This window comes from Ciconia boyciana, chromosome 2 (genome assembly GCF_034638445.1).
Source record: "Ciconia boyciana chromosome 2, ASM3463844v1, whole genome shotgun sequence".
Taxonomy (NCBI): Eukaryota; Metazoa; Chordata; class Aves; order Ciconiiformes; family Ciconiidae; genus Ciconia; species Ciconia boyciana.
In genome coordinates this window covers 40671281-40693046 of record NC_132935.1, presented here as the reverse complement: position 1 = coordinate 40693046, position 21766 = coordinate 40671281, and the positions used below count along the sequence as shown (strand labels likewise).

Sequence of the window (21766 nt, the reverse complement as noted above, 5' to 3'; positions counted from 1 at the left end):
CCTTATACAGTTCATGAAATCATCTACAAATTACCTACAATTCAGAATGGAAATACTCATAAATAATTTCTATATACAGAAAACTTCTACAGTGGAATTTTGGAACCCGTTTGTTGTGGCTGGCTTGCTTTTAAAAATTTTTTTTTAAATATATTACTTTTTTCCTGACACTTATCACACTAACTTCAACATCTTTAGCAAATTCAAATTACTTTTTATGCACAGAAACATTTCTATGCAATTTAGAATACAAACACCCATTCTCCTGCAAATTTAACACTCAAAATATTATTCTGCCCATTTGGCTGACATTACAGAACAGTAGTATTCATGTAGATCTTCATATTTTTTCAGAATGTAAATAAAAATACAGATGTAATAACTTACTAAGGAACTGATGCTATCTATGAGCTCCAATGTTTTGGGTTTTTTTTGGCCAGATTTGGGGACAAAATTCAATAAAAAGAAATAAGACTTTGGATGGTACCTGTGTAATGTTCAATAGCATCTTCTAGCATTAGCTCAGAGTCACCTTAAACATAAATAGTTAATATTTTACATTCTATTCAAATTTTCATGCAACATCTAAATAGCACAAGAGAAGTTTAAAATGTCACATATTTAGCTCAAGAGTAACAGAACTAAACATACTGAGTTAATACTACAACGTTTCATTTGGAAGTGACAGCTAGATTGTAAAACACATCTAGGAGCTACACCGTAAGTCACACACTATAATAAGTTAATGCATATTTGTATTTAGGCTTAAAATTAAGAATACAAATAGGTCTTAGACAATCTATTGATTAGACTGGAAGACTCCTGACAGAACAAGTTATTTATATGTAAGTATTTGTGGATTGGATTTGTGGAGTGTTGTGTTCACAACTGTAACGGTAACACAGCTGCAAAGATCAGGCTTATTTGAAACTATCCGAAAACAACTGTTTGAAAATAAAACTGTGATGAAACAGTCAATATGACACATTACTTTGAAGCATGTTTAAAAAAGTATAAGTGATTATATTATAATCTGAAGTCATGAAACTTTACAAACCTGGAGCTTCTGGATCACTTACTGTCTTTTCCACATCCATATCATATTCATATAAAACTGTAAATTAAATAATAAAAAAGTTTTTTTTTAAATTAGAAATATAAAATATTTTTAATACTCTTATTATTTTAACTTGCATCCATAATGTGTCTGTCAATAGCTAAATGTAGCTCCTTAGTTGAAAACTGACAAATTAAAACCTTACAGACAGTTGCAACTTGACACATGGCAATCTAATGGAAGGTGCTGGGCCACCCTCTCTTCTAGTCCTGTTATACTCTCTGTATGAAAACTAGATCCACAAGAGCCATTAGTCTCCATGAATATTTTTTAATAGTTCTTCTAATATCAATAAAAAATGTAATCTTCCCCTATCCTCAAAGTTCTAAAGTAGCTTCTTTACTAATTTGTAGGGGGACCACTGGTGATGATCTACAGAAGACAAGATAAGAGCCACAAATTAGACCTTGAGAAATATGTACATTTGCTTCTAGCATCACAGATTTAGAGCAATTTATATTTTTTCACTGCATAGCTAAATATGCGGATTATTTTCCTCTGTGACTACAATTCTTTGTGATGTTATTAATATGCTCAGTATGATACATCTGACAACACATGGTACTGAAGGTAAAGTAACTATCCTTTTACTTTGGAAGTATCACAGCTTGGATTCTAAATCGGTAAAACTGGAAAGCAGTGATCTCCCACAAAGATAGGAATAAGCAGTTTTAGCTGTGTCAAACCAATAAAAATATTTTTCTGTCATATTTGGCATCAAACAAGACTGTAAAGTCCAGAACTAACATTGAGCCAAAGAATAAGCAGCCTAGTCCAAACAGAAATCAATGTCTAATGTAAATGGAAGAGGCTGCCTCTACTACGAAGAAGCATTATTAGCATCCAGAAGAAAATACTTATCAGGTAGCAGAGAAACTGTAATATCCACCTAATGTTTCTTCATAATGGGAAAGATGAGCTAATGTCACTGTATGCGATAACAAGCACAATATGAAGATGACTATAAGCTAACTGGATTAGACCAGGCAAAATTTCAAAAAGCTTTAAAGATGAATTAGGGTGTGCAGAAAGACAGTGCAAGGATAGTTCAGAATGAAGCCCTGGGTGCTGACTCACTCTGACAGTATAATTGGCCATAAAGAAACAAACAAGTCCTGAAGGAAAGGTTACAAACTGGATGCTTCTGAAAGGTGACAGGTTTCATGTGAGAACACAAGTTTCTGACTAATGCCAAGAATAATAGGCAAGAACCTTAGCATTGTAGACTATAAGACAGTAATATAAGCAATAAATGTCATTCTCACTTTCTTAGACTGTACAACCACAGATGTCTTGCCTATCCAGATCCCAATGATACACAACAACAAGAAACACATAAAAAAGCAAAAATGAAGTTTTTGCACCAATGAAAGCAAAGTTTCCATACCTATCATCTGTTCTTTTTAAGAACCGTTTGCAATAACAAATATGATAGAGTCATCTCAGAGTAAAAATATCCAAGACAATCAAGAACAGTTGTTTGGAGAAAAAGTTTTTTTCAAAATTATATATTATTAAACCAGTCTAACCTTTTCTATTTTGCTTTCTCATATAATTTGCTACATTTAAGCAGAAAAACAATATAACAGAGTTTGGAAAAACAAAATTATACCTTGAGCTTCATGTGGTTCAGGCTCTATTGCTCCAAGATCATCTGCCAAAAGATCGGCATCTGAGAAACAAATATGTATTTACAAATTTTAAAATTTTTAAATCAATACATGATACCACAAACCCCATAACAGAATATTATGTAAGAATAGAGTCTAACTTCTAAGCAGAAATTCTAAGCAAATTTCTTCTAATGCCAGCAAGATATGTATATAGATTGAAAGAATAAAATTTGTAATTTTATTCTTATATATAATACTGAGAATGTGTATGAACACATAAACTCTATACACTTTTGCTCAAAAAAAGATTACTCTCCACAGAAATTTCTGTGTAAATGTAAAGAAAGTAGAACATATTCACTTTGCCTTCTTAATAGTAATTCTAAAGATTTAAAATAACTGGAATTTGAATTTCTCCTCTATTCCCTTACTTCAACTTGCACTGTGGATGAACAGAAGAGATACAGGGATAAGGAGGTATAATAGACCTGGACTGAAAAGAATTACTTCAGCTTTGAAGAAAGAATCTCAGTGTACTTCCAGCAATCAAAAAACTCTTAGATGACATCCATTACGTGAGTTTTTCAAAAAAAGGTATTAAGATATATGTAAAATTTTCAGCACTGCAGATAAAAAGCATTCAGAAATATTTTTCCCTAAGTTGGATTTAGATCATATGATTCTGTTTTAATATTTCGATTACAAACAATTTTTATCATCCTGTCAATGGCCCAAGGCAGCAGGATATGAGCATCTTCCTTATATGATGTTATGTTCTCAGCAGGACTTGCAATATAGTTCATGTGTAACATTCTCTTAGAGAGACACATTCGAAGGAAAGTGGAGTGAGAATAAGTCTGTCTACAAAAGGCTGTGCTAATAAACTCTTAAAATTTAGTTTAATAAACTAGAAAGTCCAGAAGCAGACTCCGTATAGATACTACAGAAGTTCCTCTATTGGGGGGAAATATGCATACCTGGAGCACAGATTCATTTGTTTGGTTGAAAGTCAATATAGCAGTAAGTAAACAATAATATATAGTTACCTGGATTACAAAACACATCGCATTAAAATACCTCATTTTGATTAAAAAAAAAAATGTATTTGCTAAATAATATTTGCTGTGGTTGACATTTGCTAGGTCTCTATTGCAAGTAAAAATTACAAGTTTTTAATGAGACATATTTCGATTTCTCTGTTCTTACTGTTGGCAAAAAATTAATTTTAAATATATTTAGTCATTCAGATACCTTTCTGAACTGAGTCTGGTGTCTCATATGCTTCTGGCATTTCATTCTCTAATTCTCTGAGCAAGTCATCTGTTGTAGGAGTTTCAAAAGTTTCTCCATGTATTTCTTCCTTCACTTGCCACTGGTCATTTATACTTTCATCTACATCTTCGTGCCTCTCTCCTAATCAATAATACAGATTGTTAGAGAATAGATACTCTTTGGTAAATTCTATTACCAGCACATATTCAGTCTGCAGCACACCCTTTGTGTTTTTCAACTAGTCCCCAAAGGGAAGGGGGAGGAGGACAGATGACTTCTCTGCACCTTCCAGCAGTCTAAAACCAAAGTATCTGCACTGACTTGCCAGTGCCTTTTTTGCTCCTGGAGAACACCACAGTAAAAGCCATCTCTGTTTATCCATTCTTGCACTCTACACAGCATTTTGAGGAAGTTTTTTGTCCACTGACTGATTTGAGCTACTACTGCCAAACACCTCTGCATAAGAGGCCACAGTTTTAGGATTTGGTGACTGAACTTTATGAATTTTCTTGAAAATGACAAATTAGCTGATTAGAATGTTTTGTGCAGGCTAAAGTACTTTCAGTGCATACCAAAACCAGTTTCTGAGGTTCATCTAGCCTATGGCAGTATTTATAAATTCTTCAGTGATTTTTAAGTGTTAATGCATTACCAGGCTGGGAATGGAGAGCTTCATGAAGAACAGACTCAATTTCTTCTTCCAATTCTGTGTCAGCATTCTTGTGCTCTAAAAGGATTATAAATTGCAGTGAAGGTAAGTGCAAAAGGCAAAGTCTAAACATTAGCTCAAGGCTTGCAGCTTTTAATAGCCTCCATAAAGTTCTTATTCCATTCCATAAAGTTCCATAGAGATTGACTTGGTGAACCTCTGCAACTCATGCAATTACAAAAACAATTTGGTTTTGCTTACTCTCCCGTATGGAAAGTATTGCATCGATCACATCAGATTCATTCTGAAGATGATTTGGAAGAATTTATCTACACTGCATTTTCTGCACATATCTTTTTCTCAGTGGCAGTAACAATAATAACTTCAGATAACTAGTCAAACCAATAATTCTCTTCTAAGTAATTATTTTACTATCACTTTCATCCACTACTTTCCTACAATTTAGGCAGCAGTATTAGCATGTCATATATGACAACAAAATGTCACTTGCAGAAGTGGGGTTTTGTTGGCTTTATAAACAGGGAAAATAGATGCTAATATTACAATATCAAGGTCTTCTCCTGGCAATTCATAGCAGAATAAATCACAAACTGATTTCAGGGAGGAGTGATTGTCATCTAACACACCAGCCCAGGATATAACAGTAATTTGTATGAAGTGTTGCCTTCATATAAATGTCCTGAAATTAACATTAAGAAACTCAACAGCACAAAACCAAATAACAGCTGCATTTTTCAAATAAAGATCCAAAATGGTACCAGTTGGGGGGGGGGGGGGGGGGGAGGAAACGACATCTTAACTTGATACATTTTATAAATGATTACTTAAGAAAAAGTAATGCAAGCCTTTTAAAACCAATTCTATATTCCATTTTATTGACCATATGCTCCATATTTGTGCATTATTGTGTTAGGTTGACATAAACATGAAGTAAGATAAGCCTCTTCAAGGAACAGGAAAAAATATGTACTCTCTGAATAACACTAAAATGCAAATAATATATCTGAAACCTGATGTGTAAAAATATTTTTTCTTGAATTCCTATTGAACCTAATAAATTTTACTAATACTTATAGGGCTTTTAAAATGTTTAAATGATTATTTTCAACACTATAAGCTGTATTTATTGTATTTATGATATACTATTGGTTTTAGTGGAAAAGTGAATATTTGATTAATCTTGTGAAGTTGGTTGTTGGGGTTTTTTTTGTTTGTTGGTTTGTTTGGGTTTTTTTTTTGTTTTTAAGGTGGAGAATCTGCTGTTATTCTGACTGGGTATACTGTTGCACACATATCAAAACCACAACTGTACATCAGCAGAAAGTTATTCTGATGTGATATGGTCCCAGTGGTAACCATGAGAGCTGACAAGAGTGCCTTCTATACATTTAAATTATAAACTTTTCACAGTCAGTGATTTATATAAAGTTATCAACAGTGATTCCCTTTAAATAAGCTGTAGTGGATAAGCAACACATAAAATCGATGAAAGATTTATTTTTCTACCCAAAGAAATAACACAATGAGTTTGCATGCGGAGGAAACAGAGTTATAATTCAAATGAAGCATCATGTTTTTTGTTTCACCTATAGTTTACAAAAGACCTTACCTGATTCGACATATGACTTCTCAGCAGGCTGGATGGTCTCCTCAGATTCTGGTGATGTTGGCTGTGCTGGGACAGATCTTTCTTTAAGGCCTGCATTTTTCAGTTATAAAGTTAACTTCATACTCTTTTTGATCTGATTCAATTATAAACTAAGAAAGTTCTTTCAATTAAGTTAAACTCTCCAAAACGTATTCAAATAATTAATCACAATTACAGGGCTGTCCTGATATACAGTGATATATATGAAGACTAAAGTGTATTCAAATAGTAAACATACGTGTTTTGAAGACAAATATACAATGAAGGGGAAGAAAAGGGACAGAAATTTAAGCACTTGCCTTTATTTTGAAGTAACTGAACAAATGACTATGCTATTCTCAACATCTATTCAGTACCCAGAAGAAAAATAGGCAGCAGGGTTTTCTCACTGTTTTTCTCTTTGAGCAAAAAGTGCTTCATACAATCAATTTTATAGGTTTTATGAAGAACTAATTTGAACTTTATAACATGCTGCTCAGAATGAGAAGAGGTATTTTAAATTCATATGATAAATCTTAGAAGATCTGATGAAGAGAACTGTAGTTTCTTCAAAATAATCTCAATCTCCAACTTCTTTTGACAACTAAATTACTACAGAAAAAGTATGACTGAAGGAATGTCACCACTAAGATGCTTACTATCTATACTACAGACTCTTTCTAGATCAAAACACAATTAAAAGAAAGCAACCAATAACAGCAATGATCAACACCAGGGTAAGAGATAAAGATAATTCATAGCCTTGAAAGATTATGTCACATCTTAAGACATCACATCCTCAAGAAGGAATGTATTGGTATTAGCCTAATCCTCCTCTCAACTATGCATTACGAAGGATTCAAGCAAGACTTAAACACGAGAGGTTCAGACCAGATATAAGAAAAACTTACACACACACACGCACCCCCCACACACACCCTGCCATGAGGACAGTCAAACCAGTGGAAACAGCTGCACAGAGACGTCGTGCATTCCCATCCTCAAGGTTTTAAAGACCACACTGGATAACAGCCAGTGTAACCTAGTCATACCTCTGAGATGACCCTGTTTTGAGCAGGATGTTGGAATAAGGACCTCCTGAAGTCCCTTCCCAACGGAATTCTCCTACAATCCTACATCGTTTTTTGCAGGTTCATATTTAAGTTCCGAGGTCAATTAAGATAAAACTACCTTCTTAAATAAACACACATGCACACAATGCCCATAATAAACTAGCTTCTCAAGAGCTATATGCACAGAAATCAACAGAAAAATAGTATTTAAGAAAGCAGAGGCTACACTATAATGAACACTCCTGTACTGCTAACAATCTTGTAAAAGTAACTTTAAGTGGAACAATATAAGTAGTATATTTCAAGTCAGTACAGTTTTCAAAAAACATAATTACCAGGTTTCTACTGGAGTCAAACATATCTCAATAAAAACAGGACTAGTATGCCTCAAAACAACTTTGTGTAAACTAGAGAGATTTCATTATTTTATGCATCGTGAGAAAAACATATACTTATTCCATTACCCTATATAAGTAATGGGAACAGGAATAACAGAATTAATCCTACTTACACCTTTTTATACTATTTAAATTACACGAAGGTAAGTAGTTAGTCTGTATCTAGAAGTACGGTAACTAAGAGTCCACTACTATGGAGTCACGATCAGAAGCTAGAAAAAAAAAAAAAAGCCAAATTTACACTTCATTTTTTGCCAATTTTCTTCTGTGTCAGTAAAAAAACACAAAACCATTCAAAAATATTACTAAGACTTACATTCATATTTCGCTGCAATAATATTAATGGCTGCAAGAGTAAGAAGTTACTTCCTTCTACAATCATCTTTAACTACATATGGAGACAAAACCAATTACTTATATTAGCCACTGTCTCGCTCTTCAGAATCTGGAAGCGTAGAAACAGCCACCCTGCTTTCAAAAATACAGTTCACTTCCTTTACATATACACCTCTTTAAATATGTCCTTATATCCTCCAATAACTTACATCTCCAATTCCAGACAGCCACTTGCTCTGCTTCATGAACAATAAATGGATTCAAAGTATTTCAAAAGATAGTCAATATTTCACAGCCAACAAGCACTTAGGGTGTGTAAAAGGAAAGAAGGGACTAGCAAGAATATTCCTTTGTTTTGCTCACACATTTCTCAACTTTACTTTCCAGCTTTTTATACACATCTATCGTGTTTATCACTGATTCCTATTCAATCCTGTTGAGTATGTAACATGTTAAGTCATTTACTTTTTGTAAGATACTATCTTCTCTCATCTTTTTATCAAAATAAAGTTGCACTCAGTTTTTACTTGTGTGGTGCATTTTTGAGCTTATGTGGTAACTTGCCATATTAAGTTGAATGACAATAATATTTCACAGAGATATACAACAGCAAAACAGATCTCTGGGGCAAAAACCTCATTTTATTGTGTGGTTATCTGTACAGCTTGGAGTGCTGCTCACATAAAACGTTCTTTGGAAAAAAAAAACAAAACAACCTTTTTTAGAACTAGATAAACTTTGGGTCATAGATACAATAATATGTTAACTAGAAAGGCACCTCATTCCAAATTTCACTCCCAGACAGTTACAACTTCTGTCACATTAGGGGAGAAAATTAAAAGTGATGTGCACTATACCACTGTGCCACCATTCTTGAGAAGTGTGATTTGAGTCCTCCTCTATCAAATATGTATCTTAACACTTATCAGAGCAAAGATGAATAAACACATCTATCATCACTGAAACTTAAAAGAGAATGCTCATTATGCAAGTGCATTTATTAGATCTTAATTCTGTTGAGTTTTTTCCTAAGCCCTATAATGTTCATAACGCATACATCTTTTCCCTCCTTCTTCACACATATAAATATTTCGAAAATAGCTCAGTATATCACCTCTGTTAATTATAACAGCTAGAATCTTAAGCTACTGCACTATTTTCTACAGCTTTCATTTGAACTATTTTTCGTAAGTTTCCTCAAAAAAAAATAAAAAAATCAGATTATATCTTACCCTACCACTAGGGATCAAAGCATCTTACAGACACACGTATGTGCTGTGTTGAAAGTCTGAGGCCAGTGTATTGCCAACTGTTATACACAAAATTTAAGCAAAACCATGAACAGAATCAACCTTCAGGACTTTAATCTTACACCACCACCCACATACATATACTCATGCTCAATTTAACTCCTTAGTTTTGTTTTCTTTTAAACAATACTGCAGTATTACAATAATAAATCTTCAAGTTTCATTACAAATTTTGTTCTGAATCTTGTGTCATTTTATTGTGCAGTTAATATTTCAACATACTAAGTGATATTATTTGCCTAGTAAAATTAGAAAATATTCCTTTTCCATATAAACTTGAAATCAAGTATATATTCAATAACATACTGAAATATCTCTGAAGAAATCTTTTGTAACTTTGTTTATTCTAATGAGGCTGCTGGATAAATCATTCCTCAGTGCTAAAAATACAGAAGCTATAAGAGCAAACTAACACAGGAGCTTGCTTACAGAAGTATCACATACTTCAAAAGCCTTGTTTGAACAAAATAGTTGCAAAAATACATAAGCTGTTCTCTAATCAAGTTCAACCAGAATACAGTAGTAGTAGCATATAACTTCTTAAAATGTGATTGGAATCCAATAATACCCATCAATGGTGAAATAGGTGGCCTAATTTTCAGAATTATTCATTACCAGAAATTTGGAAAACTCGGAAAAAATCAGGACACGGTAAACTGAAAAATGACAGTGAATCAAGTTTTCAGACCTAAAGACAGCTAAAAAAGAAAGAAAGAAAGGACAGAAGAAAAGCAGAACATATTGTCACAGGATCAATAAACAAAAGTATTGCAACACTTTGGTTAAGTATATACTGAACTCTCATAAATAAACGCAACACTAAAGTTGGTTTGAGTGTTTGTGTATAAAATAGTTTTCTCAGTCTACTTAGGGAAAAAAAGTTTAGCAGGGAATAATTTACATTTATTTGCTAAATTCCAATGACAATACATTCTATTAATGCTCCTCTTGGTTGTTTTTGTGAAACAGAAATATTTTTTTGTGAGTTTCCCCTATATGTGTCCAGATAATCCTCTTAATATTGCTTTTAAACTTGCATTTGATATACAACATTACATTTTCATGCCCACATCAAGAAAATAGTATTTTAATACAAGGAAACAAAGAAAGGGGAAAACAAACAAACAAACAAAATCAGATTTAGAATATGCTTGAAGTAATTGCCATCAATTTGATACTTCTCTTTTCAATACACATTATTAGCCAGGTGTATTAATATATGTACATAACTGAGTTTCACAGCAGACATTTTTGCTTTGTGTTTACAATGCCAGTACACACTTAACAGTTTTCAAAAAATGATTATATATAGACTTTCTTCACACTTATTTCCAGAAAACATTATCTTCTTATTGCCATATTTACCATATTCATATAAATATGCTGAATTTTCAATTCTTGAGGTCTGTTCCTCATTAGCACAACCAGAACTCTGTTTATTTCTTTTCTTTCTTGTCTTCCTTGGATGGTTTTTTAACTACCTTTTTTGTTTCTTTGTCTTTTCCCACCTGAATAGTACCATCCTTTTCACTGGCTGATTTTTTTGTAGCCTCCTTGGATTTCACATTTTTGTCTAGGCTTTTTTCCTTTTCCTTTCCTCTGTCTCTTTTAGCCTTGTCAGAATCTTTCTTTAATTTATTCGTATCAACAGCTTTCTTGTCCTTTCGATCAGTGGCATCTTTTCCTTTCCTGGCTTTCTTTTTTCCTTCCTCATCTTTGATTTCATCCTTCTTGGATTCCTGCTTCTCCTTTAATTTCTTGAGCGGTTCTTTAATCGCTTCTTTTACTTTTAAGTTTTTCATTTAAAAAAGAGGAGATGTTCAATAAGAGAACCATTCTTAGATCAGAAAACATCATATGAGCAACTATCTAAAAGCTTTCATCGAATTCTTAATGTTTGTTACATGCCAATTTAAACTTGTATAATTATTTAAGCTTTAAGCCATTTAAACAAATTAGTTCTAACTTTTAGCAATATCTCACACCATGCAGCCAGCCAATAACCTTAGCTTACTGCAACTGCATCCAAATAAAGCATTAATCTAGTGAAGACCATGCCTCTATTATCTTACTGTTAGCTAACTTCTGCAGAATGCTAAAAAACAGTTTTGTCTGTGAGCATGAAAATCACAGTAAATTTTGAATCTTTGACAATGGTATGACCATTGTAGGATCTAGAAATGTCAAGAGCATCACCAAAAGAAATTTTTTTCACAATATCCTCAACTTCCTAAAACACAAATGAAAGTGTTATAACAACACAAATGCATACTACAAAATTTTACCGACATTGTTACCTCAGATTAGGCCAAGACTTAAAAACGTATCTTGAGTACATATTTTACAAAAATAAGAAATAAGTACACCATAATTAAGAAGAAACAGCAATGTCCTGGTGAATTAAATCAAGTCCAAAAAAGTTAACTTGGTTTGACCACATTCAGTTAAATCAAAGTAACGACTGTAAAATAATTCTTACATCTTCGCTTTTCCATATGTAGCATTATTAGCAATATTTTTTTGTTTGTTTTACTTCTGGAGTTGTATCTCTTGTGCCTATTTTCTCTATTTCAATTCACATTTGGCTGTGACATGGTATCTAGATAATATATCAGAAGAACAGTCAGAACAGCATCCTTTAATTTAAATGTTCAATATTTACTTTCACTTTGCCCCCAGTTTCAAAAAACATTGTCAGTACTAGCAGCATTCTCCAGAATAAGGAATTTTTAACTCAATAAAATTTAGAAATTTTTCCATTAAATCTCTGTATGCAGTATTTGTATTTAAAAATAATACTCCTACATTATTAAAAAAGAAATAAAGATTTTATATATAAAATACAACAGCTCTATTTTTATTCAGACTTTTGAGAGAAACTGCAGTCTGCTGAGGTAAAAAGCAGGCAAGTGACAACATTTCCCCTGCAACATCTGCCTCTAACCACTGTGCAACATTTCTGCAAGCGAACAATTCAATCACACAGCTCAGTCTAAAAGGAATAACATCATGGTTCCTTCCAACTGTTTTTTTGGCCTAAAGCATTTGAAATATATCACACCATTTCTTCATTCTCATATCACACATTGAAAAACAATCCAAAACTCAGGAATTGTTAAATGACATTTATTACATTCTTGGAAACACACAATTTGCAACCAAGTCATACCAAGCACAATGTGAACAAATGCTAAAAATTTAAACTTGCATGCAAGTTGCTAAGAAAAGTTACATTCATATGAGCATGAGAGTTTATCTAAGCAAATGCACTTTTTTCCTAATGAGACCTTGTATTACAAACAACGTGCATTTTTCACATACTGCTAGAAAAAACACATTAAAGTCTAAGTGTCTTTAATGCAACAAAGAGACTGTGTTCTTTACATAGCACCATGCTGTGTGGAGATAACTGAGCACATCTAAAAAGTTAAGCACCTGAAGTACATCTGGTAGTTTGGTGTTTTGCTGAGGCTAATCAGCTTTTTTAGTCTCTCTGTTGCACTGAACACATTTAGACCAGTATGTCCTGTTCATACAGCAATGTAATTATAAATAAATATATGGCATGAATCGGTTGCAAGCTATCCTACTTTAAGCTTTTGGAAAATTTTTAAGTATCATCACTGCAATCAATCTTGCAAATAATATTAAAGTGGAAGTTACTGAACTTTACCTAAATTTCTCCTCCCATAAGAAAGAAATAGATGAAACTATTTAAGTACAGACTTAAGCAGAAATTAAGGTGCTCAAGTCCAATTACAATATAGTAATAGTATCATGAATTGATGAAAGGTAACTAAAGGAGGACTTCACACAGATCAAAATCTGCATATACATCAGAGCTTTTTTTTAAACATGCAGAATATGAAGTTAACATAAACTACTTATAATCCAAACAAGACAACTGCTGTAAAAAAATCTGCACAAAAAAAATAAAAAATCTCTAGTTAGGAAAGCACTCGCATTGCCATTAAATTACAATTGGTAGTAAAAAAAATGACTGAAAAATGGGGAGGATAATAGTTTGTTGCACCATTAGACAACACTTAGCCAACATAGCTAGTATTAGTAAACATTATTATAACCTGCAATCTGTATTTGCAATGCACATGCATTTCAGACATCATTATCTGCATAAAGTTCCACAAGAAAAAGAACATTAAAAATACCTTTGACTTTAGTTTTTTTCTTGGCTACCCCTCCTGGCTCCTCACCTGATTTGTTGCAAAATGGAAATAGGTTATGAACATATCTGTGATGTTCAACAAACATGACATAAAATTTTCCAATCTGCCATGCCATGTAAAAAGTTATCTTTACATAGCACACTGCAATGCTATGGAGAGACACCAAATGTTAACTCATTAAGAATAAAGCATCTTCAGTAGCAAGACCACCACAAGTACTGAGATGGAAGATTAATTAATCCAAGAAAAGTATCACATTACCGATGCACGCTACTTGAGATGCTTCTTAACTTCTTAGAGCTATCTCAGTTCTCTCCAGACAGCGTGATGCCACATAATTATGACCAATATCCCAGCTGATTTCTCTGCCAGGTATTGTGCCAGTTCTCTCTCAAACCCACTAACTTATATTTTAATATAATTTTATAAATATTTTATAAACATATTAACTCAAAAGATCTTCAAGCACCTGTGTACTGTAGATTATATAAATTGAGTATTACAATGAATTACAACCTATGTTTCTTTATCCAACAGAAAATACATCTTTTGGCAAAGGTATTGCTCATATTCCAAAAAGCAGTTGCCACTTCATTTCAGTTAAAATACTTACTGCTTTACTTAAGACTATTTAAGACTGTTAAGACTTTTATTAAAAAAATAAACATTACTCTCCAAAGTCAGGTGCTGTCCTCTTTCCCCATTGTAGCTAACAGAAATCAAGGTCATTCAGCACCTTGATTGTGCTTTATACCTAGTTCCACAAGAGGCATGAAGGCAAAGCCTTCCCCAAAATACAAATAATAATTAGCCTTATCTTTCTAATCCCATAAAGGGATTGGATTATCACCATCCTGCTGTGGATTAAGACCTAAACCCCATAAACACAATTACCTTAATCACAAAAATCATGTTCATTGCTACCCAAAAACCAACTAGAAAGTTAAAAAAAGTTATGGTAAATATACATTTAAAACTCATACATAATCCTATTAAACTAGAAGAGACATTCCCATGTCTCAACATTAGGCTTCTCATTCCGACTTATAAAGTGCCTACATTTGGACATGTGAACCTTGAGCTTAAGTTTTCAGAAAACAATTAATAACTACCCAAACTGTGTCAATATACGTCAACATTTATTCTTAACAAACAAAACCCCCATATCCTATGCTAAAAAATAAAAATTTATAAATTTAAAGAATGTAGCCATTAAAGTAACTGTAATCAATTTGCATCTAATTTCTACCTTACATGTTTTCAAAGTATCAAGCATTGACCTTATGGCCAAAATTTCTTAAAAATGGGTTAGCTAGGTAAAAATACAATTTTTAGATCAATTTCCTTACACACTCATACTTGGGATATGAAAGCCTTTTTAGGCTCTTAGCTCACAGATTACCATCATTGCTGAAGTCCAGAGTTCTCACTTGACTAAATTCATTATTCAATCTTATTATTTCTAAGCAGTGTGCAGAACAATAAGTAAACAATTGTCTCATGTAAAAGGAAGAATAGAATCCAACTTTGTTATACTACAGCATCAATGAAAATTTAAATAATAAAAGGTACTCAGCAAAGTTGCACAAAGCCATATTTAAATTTCTAGCTCCTCCCCTCTTTTCATAGTAAAATTAAATGTTACTGAATATGTTAAAATACACTTTTAAAAGCATGTCTTGACAGGCAAAACAGAAAATTTTACAAAGACCTGTATACACAAAAATTATCACACAGACATTTGAATTTATTTTTAAATAGAAGTATATGCACTACGTTGAAAGATTACAAAATACCTTGTTCACTGATTATTGATATTTCACTTGTTAAATATTCAGGCAAGCAGTAATTTGTTTCAATCTGCTTTTATACAATGAATAGTGTTAAGATTCTCAGCAAACTCTCAATGCATGACATAATTCCGTAAATCATGTATAGTTTAACATATTATGAATAGACCCATTTACAGGAAAAGTATGTAGAATAATATATTTCAAAATCTTAATATTATCTAATAATCACAAGACAGAAATCCTGCTGCATCTTGATTTCCACCTGGACTGGGTCCCTACAATGGCTACAGCACATGGAAGTCTCATTTGTGAACCCCAAACAGGCTGAAGCAAGACATGGGTGCAAAACACTTCCCTTTTCCAAGATAGCAATGTCCTGGGGCATGTGATAAAATCTGGGCATCTAAGTAAACTCATTGGCAAAGACTTAGGTTCTTACAGCCTTGGGGCACACAAACCAATGTCCAGAATTTTATGAATCATGTAACTGAACACGTGGACCCTTATTCTAAGTTCCAATTCAAGTGTCTTCACACTTTTTTTGAGCTAGTTTTTAAGGTCCTTCTTTTTTCCACTCAGTACTACATTTGTGGCCACATATGTGGTTATAATGTAATGTCAGAAATGGCTGCTATTGGAGTCAGTTAATTAAAAAGTAGACTTCAAAGTTAACATAGCCAGATAGGTTTCCAATATTTTCCAAGGAGCTGCTTTAAACAGTCATACTAAAAATTAAATATACCTGTCAAAGTGGTTATTTTTACATAATGTTTAATGGTAGGTAATTTAGTATCTGTCCTGGTTTTGGCTAGGATAGAGTTAATTTTCTCCCTAGTAGCTGGTATAGTGCTGTCTTTTGGATTTTAGTATGAGAATAATATTGATAACACGCTGATGTTTTAGTTGTTGCTAAGTGGTGTTTACACTGGTCAAGGGCTTTTCAGCTTCCCATGCTCTGCCAGGTGCACAAGAAGCTGGGAGGGGGCACAGCCAGGACAGCTGACCCCAACTGGCTAAAGGGCTATTCCATACCATATGCTGTCGTGCTCAGTACAGAAACAGGGGGCAGTTGGCCGGGGGGCAGCGGTCGCTGCTCGGGGACTGGCTGGGCATCAGTCAGCAGGTGGTGAGCGGTTGTATCACTGGGTTTTTTTCCCTTGGGTTTTGTTCCTCTCTCGCTTTCTCGTTGTTTTCCTTCTCATTACAATTTCTTTTATTATTATTATTATTAATAATTATTATTTCCAATTATTAAACTGTTCTTATCTCAGACCACAAGTTTTCTTACTTTTGCTCTTCCAATTCTCTCCCGCAACCCACCGGGGGGGAGGGTGAGCGAGTGGCTGTGTGGCACTTAATTGCCAACTGGGGCTAAACCACAACAGTATCTTAACAGATTTTTTGAAAATTAGAATATTACAAAGCATTCTAATCCTGCAACAAAATCCAGTTGTTTCGTCTATTTTTCCTCATAAAAATCTTCAAGAACCTCCACAAAAAGAACCCCCAGGTGAGAGCACATCTTTAGAATTTCAGCATCAAAAGAAAAATATATTAATACTATTTTTATTCAGAAAGATAAGCATTGCAAAACAAAAATAACAGATAACACAAAGCACTTCAGTGTTTTTGAGCAGTTTCACAGATGTTGACAGGTAATATTCTCATATTTAACAATATATTGAGAAACCTGAAGTTTATTCTTGCATATGCAAATTTTATATTATTCATTTAGTAATATTAAAAACTTTAATATCCTTGCTATACAAAAGGCTTTGCCACTTGAAAAAAATCCCTAGAAATCAATTTCACCACAACATCTACCTGCATAAACCCTTTTAACCTGCCGCATCATGCAACAAATGTAAGCTAATTAAGGTGGCTTATACACTTACATGTGAAAAAGGAAGAGGCTACTTCACATTTACCATAGAAAGCATATGGTCAAGATTAGCACTAAGCAGCTGAAAGACAGAACTTGCTACCCTTCTGCAATTTGTGCAAAGCCTGGATAACAGAACAGAAAGTGTCAAGCTTTAAACATTAGGGCTTGTGTTCAGACTCTTGCCTTAATTCATGAGGTCCCATCAAAAAACTCCTTCACCACACAGAAAATTAGGAAAAGATGTTAAAATTGCAGAACTAAAAAAGGAAATACAAATCTGTAAGCCAAAACCATTATTAACCTTTTTTCTCTCTTTTTTGTTTTCCTTCTCCAGCAGAACTGCAAGTCAGAAAAAGCTATGATTGTTTGCATATACACCTGCACATAATTATTAATATTATTCTGCATTTATAATATGCTACATTGGATATACAAGATCTTCTGTTAAACAAAATAGCTTACTGACAGAAGGCTAGCACCCACTTACCTTAAACTGAACCCATTACCTGTATGCAGATTGCCAAGCATACCACAGCCTGTAACTCTCCCAAATGCAAGAGAGCTTTTTTAATTCATACAACCAGCATAAAAAAAATTAAAATACTCTCAATACATTCTCAGTAAGTTGTTTTAATATCTCTTGCTTATTTAATTGCCTAATTTTTGAAAAAAAATTCAAATCGGAGACACAGGGTAGAAATCACTTTCTAAAGTCACAGATGCGTACGTTGCATCTTGGATGAGAAGGTGTAACAAACCAACGAGCAAGTCTTGCCTTTATTAGCTTCATCTTTAGCAATCTATCCTAACTGACCATACGAAAGACAGTATTTAATGTATTTCATGATGCTGTGCCATCATTATGATAGCTGCTTAACTGATGGCAACTGAATAGGGAAAATAGTATGCATCTATCCAAAATGACTGAACTGTACGCAACAGCTTCCCCCAGCTCTCAAATACTAATCAAATCATGTTTACAATATAGGTGTTTTTTTTCCCATTTGACCATTAACTTTTATGAAATGAAGTGAAAACCCTTCTTAGGCATTCTTCTTCTACCCCTCCATCCAACTGTAACCTATATGAATAACTGTCATAAAAAAAAGAAATCACTTTCTTCTAAGGCCAGTCAATGGAGACTAACTAATAATGCAAAATTACCATAAAATGAAACCTACAGGTGGTAAGACTTATTCACTGACCTTGAAACAAATTTCAAGTGTGAAAGATTGAACACACTCTCAAAAAAGATCTTTCTTTGAGGAAAAATTTAAAAAGTTGTTGCAATAAGCATTTCAACAGATCAGCAAACAATTTTCTGTTTATTCTATTCAATTGCAAGTTATTCTATACATTATGAGCATTGTGGTTTTTTTCCCCCGTATAAAACACTGTCTTACTTTCAAATTAAATATTGTTGAAGGTGGTCACAGAAATCTGGGGTTCAAACCTTCCGTAAGTTCTCAGCCATTTCAGATATATGGGTATTAAGTTCCACCCCCTCCCCCCGCTTTTCTTTACAATAGTATCACAACAAAGCAAGCAAGAGCTTACGCTACAAAGATTAATGCAGTATTTTTTTGAAGGTTGTAAATGTCTGCTGAAGACTGGCAATTAAAATATCAAACATTTGCCAACACTAGAAAATGGCAAAGAAAACCACCCTGCATATTTCTAAAAATGATGGCCAAACTGGAAGACTACAACTTTAGTCCCAGACATTTACTTCTGCAGCTCTGTAAAATTTAATATAAATGGCCTGTAAGGAATATGAAGGTAGCTAATGAAAGTTCCATGTTCAATTTAACATAAAAGTCACTGAATTTTGTTTCTTTACTAACTACAAAAACTAGGAAGTTCCTATCACTTAAACAATATACTTTCCTCATTAAAAACATGGTTTGCTGCTTATTTGCTCCTATTTTAAATTCTCAAAACAAAAACTGTAGGTAAAAACCAGCAGCTTTGCCTTCTGAAATAATTATTCTAAAATAATATCAGAAGGCAAAGCTGCTACAGCCTTCCACCTACAGTTTAAAACCACTTTAAAAGTTTTCTGGACTTATTTTAAAACATTAATAGACCGACTGTATTTTATGTAACTGATAGTCACAACAAATCAAACTAAAAATTTAGTTTTCAGTTTCCTCAACTAATTTCAAACACTGTGTGGACTCAGAAGTAAGAGTTGAGATACAGTTTAGTTTTCCTTGCTTATTTGGATATCATACTCAGCTTAACCTTTTTGCTGTTAAAATGCTTTTTTTAAAAAAAAAACCTGCATGCTGATATAACTGAAGACTCAGCTAAATCTTATTACCACCCTTACTAGCCAAGTTCTGCTTGCAATCACAATTAATGCCATTCATTAAAATTAAACTCTTCTATCCCAACTTCAGGAGAGCTTAGACAGCTCTGCTCACCACTGCTAAGGGTTGAATTGTTAACAGGAACAATACAAGACAAGAGTGAAAAAAAAAATATATTCTGGAAACTAAACACTCTAGAAAGTTATTTACTGTTAATATGTCCCCTAGGTCTTCTCCCCCCACCCCTTTTTCTCCTACTACAAATTCTTTATTCCCACTATAATTGTTTTTGAGCGGAATTACACACCCTTAATAAAATCAACAAGGAACTTCCATGGTATCAAATCAGAACTTTCTTGGCCTGCACTTCATCTCCCTAGCCCTAGTTAAACTGATGTAACCATTATTTATTTCAGTGCCTGCAGCTTTCTCATGGTTCAAGCAATCTATTTATCTCTATTTCACTTGAAACTTCATCAGATTATCTATAAATTTAATGATACAGAATTCTCATAGTAGAAGTTTTCCTCCTCTTTTTGGCTATCTAGTACCATTACTGAAGCATCTACAATAGAATTCAATGTTCCATGACAATTTTTCTAATTCATACTGAGAGATATTATCCCACAATAGTGATGAAACTCTTATTTCTAATTCAAATCTGCTTCTAAAATTAAAAGAGAAAAAAAAAACAACAAACAAAACAAACCAAGCTTGCTTATTTCTTATGTCTCAGATACTCTGCAAGTTTCTTCCACTTGCTAAGAAACTTCTCAGTAATATTCCACACATCCACTAGCATTTATTTTCATAATGTACGGGGTTTTTTTATTTTCTTTGCCTTATGCTTCATATATCTCATACTAAAAACCATTAAATTTACATGTTATTAACTTTCTTATAAACTAATCCTCAAATATTTGGAAGAAAATATGACTAATGTTTATGTGGCTTTTTAATTTGTAAATCTTAAGCAGCAGTATTAACACTTCACAACTTTTTCTTTTTTTTTTTTTTTTGTTTAACACTTCACTTGCTTAACAGTAACACACTTTTTCTTTTTTATTACTTTTTAAAGATTGAGTAGAACCCTGAGTTGGATGATTTCATGAAAGTTTTTTGAAACAGGCATGTTAAATTGCTTTAAAATTGCCATGCCAAAGCAACTGAAAAATCATTTAATTTAAAAACAGGTTAAAATTTCAGCCTGAATCCACTAGTGTTAAAACGTGAGTATAAACTTTATATGGGAAACAGATACAAACTTAAGCATTATTAAGCAAGTATTAAAATGATCACTGTTTCAGCTTTCAGTACCTGATACAAACTGCAGAACACAATTATAAACTCCCTTTTCTATACCAATAACTTTATGATAGCAGACAGAATTCATGTACATGAAAAATATTTTTGGAACAACTGTCATAAAACAGTTTCGCAGGAAAAGGATTAAAATTTGCAAAACTGCATTAAGTTCTTGAATTTAGCAAGGAATAGAAGACATTACATTCTAATTTCCAATTAGTCTTTAATATATTCAGTATTACATTAGAAATACATAATCACAGCTTCCCATGTGCATAAAAGGCCCACCTTAAAAAAACCCAAACAAATTTAGAACAGCCCTTGTGGTGTGATTGTTGTATTAAAAAAATGACTGAAAACTTAATTTGAAAACAGACAAATCAGTGGGAATAAACCATATAGTGACATCATATCTTCTAATACAACAGATGTTAGCTAACTTAGAAATAAATGTTTCTGTAAAATTTTCAAGCACTTTCAAATGAAGTGCCTGTATTTGAACAGGTAGAAAGAATCTATCTGAGAAATCAGTGAATCACAAAATAAATTATTTATTAAAATTATATTTCACAAGAGAATTATCATTGTCATGTCTATATTAAGGATTAACATATAAATATGTATTTACATAATGCAGTCAAGCCAGAATAATTTACAATCAAAGCTGTTGCCAAACGCTTTAGTTAATGTTTGCTAGAAAGATAAATGTTATAGTGTTAACAGTAGAGGTTATTACACTTAGCTTTGTGCACAAAATGCACAAATTGAAGCACATACAGAAACCAACTACACAACCGCAGATACACGTTTCATTCTACATATTTACACAACTGTGTAGTATTTGTCGTCCTGTCACAAAAATGGAAAT

The 21766-nt window shown here is 33.1% G+C and overlaps 1 protein-coding gene across 6 annotated transcripts in view; it reads right to left on the bottom strand.

The window, feature by feature from the left end:
* ASPH (aspartate beta-hydroxylase) overlaps positions 1-21766 on the bottom strand; it is a 120732-nt gene that overhangs the window by 72659 nt on the left and 26307 nt on the right. For 5 of the 6 annotated variants that reach the window (XM_072852428.1, XM_072852426.1, XM_072852429.1 and 2 more), the window contains 6 exons: positions 6282-6371; positions 4655-4729; positions 3982-4143; positions 2730-2789; positions 1058-1114; positions 488-532 (listed from right to left, as the gene is read on the bottom strand). In XM_072852428.1, coding sequence (XP_072708529.1) covers positions 488-532; positions 1058-1114; positions 2730-2789; positions 3982-4143; positions 4655-4729; positions 6282-6371 — 489 coding nt within the window. The remainder of the gene's footprint in view (positions 1-487; positions 533-1057; positions 1115-2729; positions 2790-3981; positions 4144-4654; positions 4730-6281; positions 6372-21766) is intronic. The other variant, XM_072852432.1, reaches the window with a different exon arrangement.